The sequence below is a fragment of the Pan troglodytes genome, chromosome 21 (assembly GCF_028858775.2).
Source record: "Pan troglodytes isolate AG18354 chromosome 21, NHGRI_mPanTro3-v2.0_pri, whole genome shotgun sequence".
Taxonomy (NCBI): domain Eukaryota; kingdom Metazoa; phylum Chordata; class Mammalia; order Primates; family Hominidae; genus Pan; species Pan troglodytes.
In genome coordinates, this window is record NC_072419.2 from 66,287,121 (window position 1) to 66,302,871 (window position 15,751).

Below are 15,751 nucleotides of genomic sequence, written 5' to 3' on the forward strand. Positions count from 1 at the left end.
TTAAGGTGGAAGCTTAAACAATTGATTTGAGACCATTTGAAGTGAAAGATTTCACACATGCATATTTGACGTGGACTGACTTTTCTTATCCAAGTACAGAAGTAACCGCAGTGGCCATTTAAAAACATAGCATGTCAGTAGCTGTGCTAGTTACTATAAATGTTCACTTTCCCAAAAATCTTTAACTGTCTGCTCTCTGTGATGTTTCAGTAATATTCAGTTAATATATTTATTTCTCATGACAACACTGATAGGTTGTAGAAACGGAGGCTCACTAGCAACCTGCATGTGTTTACCCAGTGGAGAGACTGAGATTTGAACCTAGTAATAACTGATCATTTTTTTCCAAGCCAGAGCATTGGCTTGTTCTACACATTTGCTGAGCACCTAATCTGTGCCAGTACTATGCTTGCTCTCTGGGGTACTTGGTAAATGAGGGCAGTCTGATTCCTGCCCTCCGGAACTCTCAGTCTAGAGGAGGAGACAGACGTAACACATAATTAGGATAACAGTTATTTTATTAGAGTGTCATCAAGTAAATGGTTCTGCAGGATTTTTACAGCTCTCTGCTTCCTAGGTTTATTTTGATGTTGTGGAGCGCTCAACAGGAAAAATTGTGGATACATCCTTGATTTTCAACATTAGGATCAGTGATGTGAATGATCATGCACCCCAGTTTCCAGAGAAGGAATTTAACATCACTGTGCAAGAAAACCAATCTGCAGGTGTGTGCGGCTGGGGGGCTGCCGGGCTTCCTTCTGTCTCTGCTCTGTTCCTTTTCATTAATATTGATGAGGAGCTTGATCCTAGTCATCGTCAGGGAGAGTTTTTACTGTTCACATCTCAAAGATCGCAGGCCTTGGATCTGAGCGAAATGCTTTGAGGTCCGTAAGCCTCGTTTTGTATCGGCAATAAAGTGATGTGGGAATTACATCAGTGGGAAGGGTTGATATGTAAATGCCATTCTAAAAATAAAGCCACATGCAGTGAGGGAGAAAGAGCTGGGTGATGAGCTTCTGCATATCTCTGCACATTTTTTGTCTGTAAAATGGCAACACGATCACATCTATAGCCTCCGAGTTACAGATACTGTGCATTCTTAAACCCAACCGACTCTTACTAGAATGTGGATTTATTTTAATAACAAAAATCATTTTTTTGTATAATCATCTCTCCAAAAAATTCCAAGAAATGAAAAGACTGAAAAAGAAAGCATCTTTAATGTTACCCATGAGAGATAACAACCATTCGTGTTTCAGTTTGTATTCTTTCAGCATTTTTGTGTGCATTTTCTGTGTGTGTGAATACACATGCTGTGTGTTAAAATTATATATGTGTATGCATTCACACATTTGTATGTATAATTACAAATGCATATTTGTATGTACATACATTTTTTCATCTTTATCATAGTACACATTGTATATGCGTATATGGTAAATATTTACACATATTTGGTGTGCTTTTTCACAGGTGCATATTTATAAATTTCCTCTCTAAAGGTGCAATTTTACTGTTTGTAACCTGATATTTTTCTAAAATACCCTGTTGTGTAATATTTTATGGACGTGCTTTAAGGTATTTGACCGATCTCCTATGGTTGAACATTTATGTTTTTTTGCCACTTTCTGTTATTTTCATAAAATATATTTCAATGATAAAATTTAAGCTAAATCTGTGTCCCAATCAAGCATTATTTACTTAGCATGAATTCAGAGATGTAGACTTGCTGGTTTGCGCTGTGCATACAATGTAGGGGTCCTCATTTGCTGACCTGCCCCCAGTCCACGAAGATGCTTGGTGTGTTGTTGGTCTTTGATAACTATGTGCTTGAACATTTTGCTATGTTTCTTCGCCATTTCCATGTTCTATCAGTTACTTTTTCCTTTCTTTTCTTCATTTTTCTGTTAGTGTGTTTGTCATTTTTCTTGATTTTAACCTCTGCAGTCTATATTAAGAATATCTGCCTGCCATGTATGTTTCAGATATATTTTCCTGCTTTATCATTTTCTTTTAAATTTTGTCCACAGTTTTTTGCCAGAAATTAAAAGTGTAATCTGATCCACCAATTTTGTCCTGTAAGTATTCTGCATTGGCAGTCATGATTAGAAAGTTCTTGATCTTATAACTAATTAAATATTCATCCTTATCTTTTCTAGTATGTCCATAGTTTATTTTATATTTAAACATTCCACTCATTTTGGTATATGCCCCAATGCCATTTAGCAAATAATTCATCCTCTTACCGGTTTGATAGGCTACCTTTATCTGATAGTAACAATTTTTAAAAATTCTTTCTAGGGCAACCTATTTTTCAGATGTTAGCAGTCGATTTGGATGAAGAAAACACTCCAAATTCTCAAGTCCTCTACTTCCTCATTTCTCAAACACCATTACTGAAAGAAAGTGGTTTCCGGGTTGATCGCCTTAGTGGAGAAATACGACTCTCCGGGTGCTTAGATTATGAGGTTATGTGGATTTTATTTTTTTTTTAAATGAAATGTGTGGCCCATCCTTGAGCCCCAGGCTTAGATTCTACATTTGTAGTGGGGAACCCTCTGTGGCTAGATTTGCTATTGAAATTCCTAAACAGAATATTTCTTTATTAATATTTTCCTTTCCTGTATTTGAGGGGCTTAACTTTCCTTTTCCTCCCACATAGACTGCTCCTCAGTTTACACTGCTAATCAGAGCCAGGGACTGTGGAGAACCGTCACTGTCATCCACGACCACCGTTCACGTGGATGTGCAAGAAGGCAACAACCACAGGCCTGCATTTACCCAGGAGAACGTGAGGCTCCTGGGCCGCCCCAACGTCTAAGCCCCAAAACAAGTAGCCCTTGGGTCCTAGGCTCAGTTTTTCTCGGAGAGGGTGTTAGGCTGTTATCATATTGCTATGAAGAAATACCTGAGACTGGGTAATTTATAAAGAAAAGAGGTTTAATTGGCTCATGGTTCTGCAGGCTTTACAGGAAGCCTGGGGCTGGCACCGGCTCAGCTTCTAGGGAGGCCTCAGGACGCCTATGATCATGGCGGAAGGACGGGGGGAGCAGGCATGTCACTCGGTGACAACAAGAGCATGCAAGACACGGGAGGTGGGTGGGGAAGAATGAGGAACGAGAGAGGTAAGAGGGGCCACACACTTTTAAATGACCAGATCTCATGTGAACTCAGGGCCAGAGCTTCCTTATCACCAAGGGGATGGCCGGAGCTATTTATGAGGGATCTGCCCCATGATCCAAACACTTCCACCAGGCCCCACCTCCAACACTGGGGATCACATTTCAGCATGAGATTTGGGCGGGGACAGATCTCCAAACTATATCGCGCAGTCACCCAAGATATGTGCAATTCTCCAAAGTGACTTAAGCTAGAATCAAGAAGCCAAATCATATTGACATAGAAGCAGTTCATAATGGTCACATGAGCTTACATTTTTGACTGCTGTATGCCAGAAACTATGCTAAAAACTTTTACATGCATTTTTTTCATTTTTGATTATTGAAACTACAACACGATTTCTGTTTTACAGATGGGAAAACTGAGGTCTAGGGGAAGACAGGGAATTCCTGTTTACTTGGAGTCAGGGGTTCCTATGCTCAGCCCAACTGACACTGGGCCAGATGATTATTTGGAGTGGGGGCTACTCTGTGTGCTGTGGGATATTCACCAGCATCCCTGGCCTCCGCCCAGTAGATGTCAGTAGCGCCCCTCAGCTGTGACAACCAAAAGTGTCACCAGACATTGCCAAATGTCCCTCAGGGAGAAGAATCACCCTTGGGTGAGAAGTCTGCACCTGAGGTTTTCACACCGTGTTCAGGATTCTAGAGGGAAGGTGAGCAGGTAGGCTTTGGCCTCGCCTTCCATACCTTACCTTATCCAAGTACAGAAGTAACTGCAGTGACCATTTAAAAACATTGTATGTCAGGGTCCACATGGGATTTCCCAGGCTGCAAGACTCCCAGCCTTTAAGAAAGCATTGAAAACCACTGTGTAAGATGGTTTGGGATGGGTGCTCCACCTAAGGCATGTGAGATGGCTAAGAGATAAAATAAGAATCACTCAAGATCTATTTCCAATATTTTATTTTTTACTATTCTATATGTATTTTTTAAAAAGTAAATATCCACCATATTTCCTTTCTCCTGACTCTGTCAGTGAGCCCTTTCTTGACTACTGAGTTAAAACCCTCCCTCTTCTTTCCTGGGACACACTGTAGCCCCTTTGTGCTTTCTTCTGCTTAGTAGTGTTCTACTTAATCAGTTTTATTTATTTTATAAATCCCCCTACACACACACACACACACACACACACACACACACACACACTCTCAGCTCTCAGCTCCATCAAGGATGGAATTTTTGCCTGTCTTGTTCACGGCATCTGAAATGGAATGTGGCACATAGAAGCTGTTGTTGAATAAATGATGCAAACAATTATTTTTAAAAGGTGTCATTTAATTAGAAAAAAAAAACCTGTATAAACCAAAGTGAAATGTTTGCAAACCAAAGCACCTCACCAGAAGTATATAATAACTACAAAATAATATTATGCTTGAACCTTGTTTCAAAATCTTTTCCTGGCTTGGTAAAAAGCAATGCTCTCAAAAATATGGCTGGAAAAAAATATACCCTGTTATTTTGAAGTGCTCGTCTAGAAACATTGCCTCCAAAAGTATTGAATAACAAGCTATTTTGAAGATATACATGTGTTAGAAAAATGATCACCTTAATCTGAATAACCACAAGTGTCCTATTTTAGGGGAAGAGCTAGGATTTTTAGAGAGCATAAACTAGGATTGTGTATTATTATTTTTAAAATTCTTAGAAAAAATAGGGCATTGAGTTGGATTTAAGAGTACTTTAAGAATTATTTAGCGAGTCACAGGTAGGAGGGGGCAGATATTCCAACGTATGCACCTTCTGCTGTAACAGACGGAGTTGCGAATCCCTTAGGGCAGGTTTAGCAGCATGAGGAATATCCAGGGTGTTGTGATGAGGAGCAACATTCTTTCTCCTTCTCTCTCTTGCTCTCTCTCTGCTTCTCTCCCTCCTTCCTCTCTGCTTTCCTTTTCAATTGTGTTTTTGTTTCCATGACATGGACATGATGATTGCTTCTTTCAGTATAAGATTCAGATTCCTGAAGGCCGAGCCAGCCAGGGCGTGTTGCGTCTCCTGGTTCAAGATCGAGATTCTCCATTTACATCAGCTTGGAGAGCAAAATTCAACATATTGCATGGCAATGAAGAGGAGCATTTTGACATTTCGACTGACCCTGAGACCAACGAAGGGATATTAAATGTTATCAAGGTAACACCATACCGGTGACATACCAACCAGTTAGTGGCAGATGCTGAGGCCTCTTCTGTAGGATCACTCACAATGAACCAGGGAGCTAACGTCCGTGGATGCTGGGTGCTGAGCCCATTACGTACCACACGTCACCAGGCAAGGAAGGCAGGGTCTCAGTGCCACTTCTGTGTGTGGGCTGAGGACTCCTCCTACCAAAATGATATCAATAATAAAACTTATTTTGATATGACTAAATACTTCACCATTTAATTTTTTGTTGTTGTAGGCAAAATGTAATAGATTTACATAGGCCTTAAAATGATTATTCTTTTTCAGATGTCATTAAAAAATGAAAACATTTTCTTCAACACTAAAAGTTCTTTCTTTTCATCTGAGTTTTCAGTGTTTAAGACTTTTAAAGTTTAAAACAAATGGGAGTGCATCTGTGTGGCTCCAAGAGTATGGAGAGCCCCTGGCACTGTGCCTAATGGAGAAGCTGGCCTGGAAGAAAGTATTAATATTACCATCTCATTTACTGATTAGGAAACCAAAGCCCAGAGGGGTTAGGTCCTTTACACAAAGCCACACAGCTTGAGGGGTGGAGTGGAGGATCCCACTGGGGCAGTCTGACCCCAGTGCCTCTAGTCTTCATTGCTCACAACCAGACCTAGAGTGACCAGGGCCTCTAGTGCAGTGCAGGGCAGGTGAGTCACCTGGGGACAAGGCAGACCTGAGTCAGCAGGTCTGGCACAGAGCCCAAGATTTGCCTGCCCATTTGACCAGCTCCCAGGGGATGCTGATGGCCTGCGGACCGTGCTATGAATAGCAAGGCTCTGTAGACGCTGCACCAGATGCCTGGGGTTGAATTTTCAAAATATTCCCAGGCTTTCAATCCTTTTAAGTCAACTGACCACTTTGTACCCTGAATAACTATGATCATTAATATCTATATTTCCCTAAGTTCCCCTGACTTTTTGCTGCATGGTTGTCTCATTAATGTTTCATTAGGCTATGGTTTTTGTTGCATTTTTCATTACCCTCTGAAGGATGGTGGCTCTTTTCAACCAGCAGAGGAGGAGGGAAAAAATAAAAGAGAAAAGAACTCCATAAATGATTTGAAAATGAGCTGTAGACTGTCTTTTGATCATTATCAAAGACAACGTAAATAATAAATGAAGTGCAAAAGCCACAAGCTCTGAGTTTGCAATGATGACTCGGTGCTGGGCTTCCTCTGGCCAGAGGAGCAGCAGGTGCTAATGAAATCCTCTCTCTGGGGTTCCAGCCTTTGGATTATGAGACTCGCCCAGCGCAAAGCCTCATCATTGTCGTGGAGAATGAGGAGAGGCTCTTCTTCTGTGAGAGAGGAAAGCTTCAGCCGCCAAGGAAGGCAGCAGCCAGCGCCACTGTGAGTGTGCAGGTGACAGACGCCAACGACCCACCAGCCTTTCACCCCCAGAGCTTCATTGTCAGTAAAGAGGAGGGCGCCAGGCCTGGGACCCTGTTGGGAACTTTTAATGCCATGGATCCAGACAGCCAGATAAGGTGAGAAGAGAGGGCCAAGAAGGGCGGTTGTTTAAGTGGAAATAGCCACATAACCAAGAGGGCTCCTGTTAGAAAACCAGCTCCTTGGACGTGTTCACGAGGTTGCCTCAGTCTCCGTGACGAAAATACAAGAAGCCACAGTGCATGACCACTGACCTGAGTTAAATGTCGTCTTCTATCCATAGGTTTTTCTGACCCCAGCAGAAGAACTCACTTGTTGGTTTTCCTTTGCATTTTCCATGTGTTCCTTTTGTATTCTTTCCTTTGTGTTAGAATAATCCGTTACATTTTTCTATCTCCCCCATCTGTACCAGAAGTTATAAACCAGTACCTCTCTTGCTTCTGGGCAAGAAAAGCGAGGGTTTTTTTTGTAAATTGTGGTAAAATATACATAAAATTTACCATTTTATCCATTTGTAAGGGTACGGGTCAGTGGCATTAAGTGCATTCACATCGTTGTGCACCATCACCTCCCTCCATCTCCAGAACTCTTTTCATCTGGCCAAACAGAAACTCTGTCTCCATTAACCACTCATTCCCCCTTCTCCAGCTCCTGGCCTCCACCATTTGACTTTTTGTCTCTCTGAGTTTGATGACTCCAGGTCATCAAAGCAGAATCATACAACATTTGTCTTTAGGTGACTGGCTTATTTCACTTTGCATAATGTCCTCAAAGTTCATGCACGTTTAGCATGTATCAGAATGTCCTTCCTTCTGATGCTGAGTATGCATATGTGGTATTGACACATTTTTGTTTACCCACTCATCCATCGATGGGCACTTGGGTGGCATATGGCCTGAATCTCTTGATGTTCTTGAAGAAATGGAAGAAATTGGCATTTTTGGGTCTATGTTCCATGAGACCATGATCATGGGGACAGAAAGGGGTCATGAGTCATGCCCCTTCTCTCTCCAGGCTGAGCTCAGCAGTTGGCCCCAGACCCCATTCCACCAGCTTCACTCATTTCTCGTGCTTACTTGGCCTCGGTCCACACTTCAGTGTGAGATTCCTCCCCTTACAGCAACACTTCTCAACTTATCTGTTGGGAATGGCTAGATTTTTTTAAAATTTACAATTCATTATGGAGTGATAAGTTTGCAAAATATAATGAAATTGAATTACTAGAAAAATTTTCATGCACTAGGTGGACACAACAATGCTGACGACTCTAAGGGCTTCTCAACACTTGCTCTTCATTTTTGCAGTTATCTCATTGTGAGCAGCCAACCAACAGCTCACAGACCCCTTCTGGTGCACAGTGGTGCACCTTGAGTTAGCAAGGCTCTTAAGAAGTAGCTGTCAAACTATAGTGTGTATCAGTCTCTGGGGGAACTTGTTAAAATGCAGATTGCTGGGCCCCACCCCTACAATTTCTTTTCTTTTTTTTTTTCTTTTTTTTGAGATGGAGTCTCTCTCTTTCACCCACGCTGGAGTGCAGTGGCATAATCTTGACTCACTGCAACCTCCACCTCCCAGGTTCTTGTGATTCTCCTGCCTCAGCCTCCTGAGTAGCTGGGACTACAGGCACATGCTGCCACGTCTGGCTAATTTTTGCAATTTTAGTAGAGACGGGGTTTTGCCATGTTGGCCAGGCTGGTTTCCAACCCACCCATAGAATTTGATTGAGAGGTCTGGGGCCAGGACTGAGATTTGCATTTCTAAGAAGCTCCCAAGGGTGCCCATGATGCTGGCTGGGGATCCTTTTAGGCACCACCAACAGGAGCCTTTCCTAATTCATTGCTGTCTTCCTGTCTCTTGGGATGGTTGGCTCATACGTAGGTCTCAGGAAATGTTTGGACTGTGCTGAAATCAAGAACTAACAGTCCATCATTTTAGCCTCAATATGGCTTTTTCCAGGAGGCAGGATGAGTGTCTTTTGTGACAGGGTGGAGGCATGATCTGGGTTGGGGGCAGCTTTGGTTTCCTCTAGTTCTGCTTCATCTGCATTAGCTGAGGGAGCTGCCTTTTGGCCTGAGATAATCCACAGAGGAACTCTGAGTTTCTTCCCCTCGTTTGTAAACATTGCAAAATCACAGTGCTTCTAAGGAACTTCTGGAACTTTCCCTAAGAGGTGAAGCAGTGCACAAAAAGCTTCAATCCCTTTAAAAACTGTGACCCACGCAACATGAGAGAGGGATCCTTGCTGACCCTTTGAAAAACATTTGCCCAGAAGATGAAGGAAAAGCATAAGGAGAAACTGCCCCTCTCCGCACCTTTCTGGGACCTGCACTTTTTGTTGTTGTTGTTGTTTGCCTGAGTCCAGGAGGTTCCTGCTGCGGTGCCCTCAGCAGGTAGCTGGGGTGGCAACCTGGCAAGGTTGCAAAGGATGCAATCCAATGGCTGACAGCTCTCAGGAATCCTGGAGGGCTTGGCGTGGCCCACCCCTTACAGTGGTGTCAGGTTCACATAGGTGAGGGGGATGTAGAAGACCACTTTGAGGAATAGGGTTACCCAACTGTGAACTGCCAGGGCTCTGCTGCAAAGGGAACACACCAGGGGTAAAGTCCTAGGTTTCTGTTGCAAGGGCAGGTTGGTTTTTCACACTAAGCTAACATCATCTACAGGCCACTGAAGATGGGTTCCTTTCCAGATTGAAACATCTCCCCAAGGCAGACAAAACTATGTTCAGTCCAACAAGGAGGGGGACGCTTGGTCTTCTGGTGAATGTCAATTCCACAGACCTAGGAGAGTCTTTAGGCTGTCCTCCCTGTGCTTCCATTCCTTTCGTGAATTAAACACTCTCATAGTTTAATTGCTCTTAGAATTTCTCAAATTACTTGTAGTAGAAATAGTGTTTCTATGACATATTTTGTTTTTTTTATGCAACTTTTTTATCTTTTAATGTAAGTTTTTAATTTTAAAAATTGCTGTCCATTTTCCTTCTACAAGATATGAACTGGTTCATGACCCAGCAAATTGGGTCAGCGTCGACAAAAACTCCGGAGTGGTCATCACCGTGGAGCCAATTGACCGAGAATCCCCTCATGTAAATAACAGTTTTTATGTAATCATCGTTCACGCTGTTGATGATGGTGAGTGTTTACCCAAAATTGGAAGAATAAAATGCTCATTCTTGCTTCCTGCGGGAAAATAACCCTGGTGAGCGTCTTTCAGCACAGCAGAGAAAAGGATAAAATAAACCTTGTTATCACTCTGCATCCATGCTGGTGATTATTTTTGGTAATAATTCTTGAAATGGTAAACAAGGGACCAATACCATCGAAAGAGGGCAGTATTCATTCAGAAGAGACAATTAAACCAGCAAGGAGGCTGCAATCAAACCCAGCATCTTTTTCATCTGTTCATGAGCTAACTCTTTAGCTCTTTGTCAAAGCCAATGATGTGTGATAAATATTTAGCACAGCTTCCCTGTGCTTGGGATGGCATATGAGCTCAGGTAAATGGGACTGTAAGGGACACATTTGTCATAAACCAGAATGGGTGGTTTTATAAGCCTGTTTCAGCTTTTTCTCTACACTCTCCCAAGGCTGAAACTTTAAACACACCAAAGCAAAGTTGAAGAAATAAAAATGTTCAAATAACTTTAAAATTGTATTTAAGAAAGTCTGTGAACTAAAACCCAAGCTCCAAGTGATATATCACTATACGTTCCATTCTGTAATTAACTAGTGGAATGTTGGCGGGGGGCAATGGAGATATGAAACACGTGTTCCTAATCAGCATTAAGGGAGGAGAGAAAATGGGGCCAGTGTTTCAGGGTTCCGTCATTCTGTTATGGATGATTTTATGATTGGTACTTTTTTTTTCCTTTATTTTTTGCTTTTTGTATTTCAAAAGCTTTTGGGGTACAAGTGGTTTTTGGTTACGTAGATGAATTATGCAGTGGTGAAGTCTAAGATTTTAGTGCACTGGTCACCTGAGTAGAGTACCTTGTATCCAATGTGAGATTTCTTAGCCCTTGGCTCCCTCCTCCCCTGCTTCTGGGTCTCCAGAGTTCATGATATCACTCATGCCTTTGTGTATCCATAGCTTAGCTCCCACTTATAAGTGAGAACATACAGTATTTGATTTTCTATTCCTGAGTTATTCACTTAGAAGAATGGCCTCCAGCTCTATTCAAGTGTCTGCAAAAAAACATGATTTCATTCTTTTTTATGGCTGAGTAGTATTCCATAGTATACATATGCCACATTTTCTTTATCCACTCATTGGTCGATGGGCATTTAGGTTGGCTCCATATATTTGCAGTTATGAAGTGATGATTGCCACTTTTTTGAATTAGAAAAAGTCCTTTTAGATAATTGTAGATTCACTTGCAGTTTTAAGAAATAATCTAGTGGATCCTGAGTATCCTTTGCCAGTTTCCCCCAGGGGCAACACCTTGCAGGACTACAGTGTAACCTTGTAACCAGTACATCAACGCGGAGACGCAGCGCATTTGCCTCCCCTTGGGGACCCCCATGGTGCCCTTCTTTAGTCACACCCATTTTCCTCCACCCCACCCATCCTTGATGCCTGGCACCATTGATTGGCCTTTTGTTTTTTTAATGAAGCCACATTCTACCTTGTTCTACAAATGATTTGAGGTGGTAAGTGCTTTATTAGCTTACCCAAATATTCTGAATGCTCATAAAAGCAGGAAAACAGATCACGTGCATGCCAGGAGAGCTTATGACTTTGAAAGGGAAACAGTTCCAGTATTTCAGGAATATTTTTTTTCTGAGAGACGGAGAGTGCTCATTCTCCAGGGCTGTGTGTGCACGAGATAAACAACTCCTGAAACTTCCTCCCCATACAAGGCTTCCCACCGCAGACTGCTACAGGGACCCTAATGCTCTTCCTGTCTGACATCAATGACAACGTCCCGACTCTCCGGCCACGTTCCCGCTACATGGAGGTCTGTGAGTCTGCTGTGCATGAGCCCCTCCACATCGAGGCAGAGGATCCGGACCTGGAGCCGTTCTCTGACCCATTTACATTTGAATTGGACAATACCTGGGGAAATGCGGAGGACACATGGAAGTTGGGGAGAAATTGGGGTGAGTTTTTGTATTGGTCATGGGCAAAGAGTGGAAAATGCCAGATATCCAATTCAAACAGATTTAGGCAAAAAAGGACTTTATTAGCTTAAAAAACCGGAGAGGTCTGTGTTCTGGCAGAGCTGGCTCTAGGTGCTCAAAAGATGTCCCTGGATATCCTTCCCACACATGGTCTGCCTTTCTCTAGGTTCCTTCTTTTTTAGGAAACTCTCCTCATCAGGGGGTAGGAGGCTGCTGAGAGTCCCTGAGACATATTCTTGCATCTGGCAAGAAGGGTGTTTCCAGGGAAGCTCCAGGATTGACGTCACTGTTTGGCCTGGGTCAGCTGCCCTGTCAATCACTGTGGGTGGGACTTGGGAGGGCGGATGTGCTGATTGGCTGGTTCCCAGCCCACACCTGGACCTTGTTGGGATCTGGGCTCACCCTCTCCTGATTCATACTGAGAATTCAGGAAGTGTGGGCTTCCCTAAGGAAACACTGGGGCACTGTTACCAGAAGATGAACATGCTGAGCAGGTTAAAAGCAACTGGCATCCACTGTCAACACTCTCCTCTGTGCCTCTAGCCGTGGCGTCTGTAGACTGTGGCACGGTTTCAGCTGAAACTGTGTGCTCAAGTTTGTAGTTCTCAGACCTGGAGTGTGTGGTAAAGCACTTCGCCTTGCCCAAAGAGAGGTCTGGTCTTTGTCCTTGGGGTCTGGGTGATCTCTATTGGGGTATCATGTCTGACACCAGTGTCTCTTTACCTGGGGTGTCTTGGGCTGAGCCGGATAGGGGCAATGTGATTTACACTGGGGACTTCTGGTCACATAGTATCAGTCTATTACCAGAGAGGCTGGAGACTGAGGCCGCCCACCTGGGAGGCCCACCAGCTTGCCTGACCAAGCCCCAGGAGGACACTGGAGCCTGAGGCTCAGGTGAACATCCCTGACTGCAACATCCCATGTGTGCTGTCCCTCATCGACGCTTACCTGGCTTCTCAGGAGAGGATGATGAGAAGCTCTGCTACTGGTGCTTTTCTGGACTCTGCCCTAGGTGCCTCTTTCCTTGTGTGATTTACATCTGTATCTTTTCCCTGTAAAAAACGGCACCATCACTGTAACAACTTTCAGTGTGTTCTGTGAGTCTTTCTAGAGAATTGTTGAACCTGAGGGTGGTCTTAGGAATCCGTGAACTTGCAGTTGGTGTCAGAAGTGAGGGTACCCTTGAGGACCCCTCCCTCTAACTCTGCAGTTGGCTTACTTTCATACAGAGCTTGGCCCGTGCAGGGCGTTCAGTGAGCGTGTGTTGAGCAGATGAGCAGATGAGTGAGTCAATGCATGCCATGTTCTTTTTCCCTTTGCAGGTCAATCAGTTGAACTTTTAACCTTGAGAAGCCTGCCACGTGGTAATTACTTGGTGCCACTCTTCATTGGAGACAAACAGGGACTTTCCCAGAAGCAAACTGTCCATGTAAGGATCTGCCCCTGTGCCAGTGGGCTCACGTGTGTGGAGCATGCAGATGCAGAAGTGGGGCTTCTTGTGGGGGCCCTGTTCCCTGTCTGTGCAGCGTTTGTGGCTCTGGCAGGTCAGTGGTCTGTAGGGGTGTCCTGGGACTGTGGCTCCTCTCCCCAGGCAATAGGCCAGGGGTAAGGGGCTTGCTGGGGTAGGGGACAGCGGTGGCAGGATTGGTGGAATGGCTTTGAGAATGACTTCTGGGTGTACTCAGGCTCCTAGATGCAGATCAGAGGTTGCCAAGCTGGCCAGGCAAGATCCCTGGCCAGCAAAAGCAGCTTCTACTCACAATGGAATCCACTGGTAAATATAGTCAAGGAGTGGCCCTTTGTTTGCAATAACCATGGAGACAGCAATGTACAGATATTCAGGCTCCTGGACCTGGCAAGGCTAATAAGAAAGCAGCTTTTCCAAGAAACAATACAATATTACTGGCCAGATAGTATTATTGATTAATTCAACAAACAGTTATGTAGCATCTACTTGTACCCTGGAACGGTGCTGAACTTTATAGCTACACAGATGACTAAGACGCAATTTGGCCTTGCCAGTTCATGACTGAGTTATACATGAACAGAACAAGATCCTCACGAAACCTCTGATATGGGTGAGCTTGTCTAATCTGTTTTTCCCCTTTGTTTTATAACAGTGGCTCTGCTTTTTCTGTTGCGATGCTATTTTGTGCTTGAACCTAAGAGGCATGGATGCTCTGTATCCAATGATGAAGGCCACCAAACACTGGTCATGTATAATGCGGAGAGCAAAGCTACTTCAGCCCAGGTAGTGGAATGTCATGCTTTGTGTCTTATGGCAAGGAATTCACTAATACACAGACATACAGCATGTATTTTTTCACCCATTGTGCCACCTCTTAATTCTTCACTCTTACCCGTGTTTCAGTAGCAAGTGGGAAAAAATTCTTGCAAATACTATCTAACTCAGATAAATGAATTTATTCTTTTAGATCAATGGTTCTCAACCATGAGCAATTTTGCCCCATAGGAGATATTCATCAATGCCTGGAGACAGTTTTGATGGTCACAGTTAGGAGTGCTACTGGCATCTAGTGGGTTGAGGTCAGAGATGCTGCTAAACAGCCTACAACACACAAGACAGCCTCTACCACAGAGAATTATCTGCCCCAGTTTCCTAAGTGCTGAGTTTGAGAAACTGTGCTTAGGGAAATAGTGATTTTTATTAAGTAGACGTTCCCTAAATGGGATTGTGTTAGGCTCACTAGTTAAATGAGTCTGAGCTGGCTTCTTGGCCATGGCTTTCAGTAGATCATGGCAGAACCTGCTCTTCTACCATTGTCTGGCAGAGGCCAACCAGAAAGCTCACTGCCCTTGGAGGTACAAGGCCTAGGCTCTGTTTCTGCCTTTGCATCTCATTAGCTTCATCATTTAACCCTACATCCTCATCTGTGAACTGGGATGATAAAGTCAAATTCTTAGATAGGTTGTGGATCAAAGAGGATGCCTATGAAGGCACCTAACACAAGGCAGAGCCATATAAAGTAATTGGCCAATGGCCACTGGTTTTTCAAACTGGCTGCTTCTGAAATGGGCCCTACATTATCTTAGTCATCCTTGCAGCAACCCTGGGCTGGGGTTAGACAGACAAAGAGATGAAAGCATTGTGAGCTCTCCTGTTTGTCTTCATCTAGAATTAAGTGGTTGATTTAGAAAATGAACGCAAAAGAAATGTCAAAAGGAAACACACACAGAGGATTCGGTCACCCCATCTTACACCTCCACCAATGTTTTTTTCCTGGAAGGGAGAGACTTATTGAATGAAGTCAGACATTTAGGGAAAAGATATTCCAATGAACTTGATATGATGCTCATGTAATTAGAGAGTTTCTCAAAAATATTTGATTGAAGAAGCTGGTGCTCGCCCAAGGCTCCCAGGGTTCTTTGCATTTTGTCTTCCCTGCGGCATGAAGGAGGGAAGGGAGCAGCCACTTAGGCTCCTCTGGCAGGTATGTGCCTGTGCACCCTCCTGTGAGCCCTTCCTGGGTGGGGAAACAGGAGCAAGGTCCAAACTCTCCAGATTGTGAAGTCCCCTGGAAGGAATCTCCGCATCCCAAATGTGAGAGCAGCAGTAAACTTGATTTGTTGTGTAATTTTAAGAAGAAAACCATCTGGACAAACAGCAGTCTTTGTGTAACAGTAGAATTTCTTGCCTTGGACAGTTCCAGTGGCTCAGAGGCTCAACCATGAAGGGAAACAGAAATGGTTCCCAGTCCCAGGAGCTGTGCCTCAGTCTCCTCCTTGGAGGGAGAGAGTGAAAGCTGCTGAGCTTGGAGGAGACTGGCAGGAATGTCACACTCCCTGAGCACTGGTTCAGGTTGTAGCTGAGGTGGAAGGGACAGTGGGGATGCCCTGGTTACCCTTCTTTCCCAGCAGCTTTGTGATTGTCTCTT

At 43.8% G+C, this 15,751-nt stretch overlaps 1 protein-coding gene across 15 annotated transcripts in view; it reads left to right on the plus strand.

Annotated features, from left to right (window-relative positions):
• CDH26 (cadherin 26) overlaps positions 1-15,751 on the plus strand; it is a 93,107-nt gene that overhangs the window by 37,085 nt on the left and 40,271 nt on the right. For 14 of the 15 annotated variants that reach the window (XR_010154143.1, XR_010154144.1, XR_010154145.1 and 11 more), the window contains exons 5-13: positions 578-725; positions 2,302-2,468; positions 2,663-2,791; positions 5,124-5,309; positions 6,574-6,833; positions 9,724-9,866; positions 11,595-11,834; positions 13,178-13,399; positions 13,976-14,106. Coding sequence is in view for 11 of the 15 variants with exons in the window: in XM_063802694.1 (XP_063658764.1) it covers positions 578-725; positions 2,302-2,468; positions 2,663-2,791; positions 5,124-5,309; positions 6,574-6,833; positions 9,724-9,866; positions 11,595-11,834; positions 13,178-13,399; positions 13,976-14,106 (1,626 nt within the window). In the remaining 4 variants the exon portion in view is untranslated. Of the gene's footprint in view, positions 1-577; positions 726-2,030; positions 2,079-2,301; positions 2,469-2,662; positions 2,792-5,123; positions 5,310-6,573; positions 6,834-9,723; positions 9,867-11,594; positions 11,835-13,177; positions 13,400-13,975; positions 14,107-15,751 lie in introns of all 15 variants that reach the window. The other variant, XR_010154146.1, reaches the window with a different exon arrangement.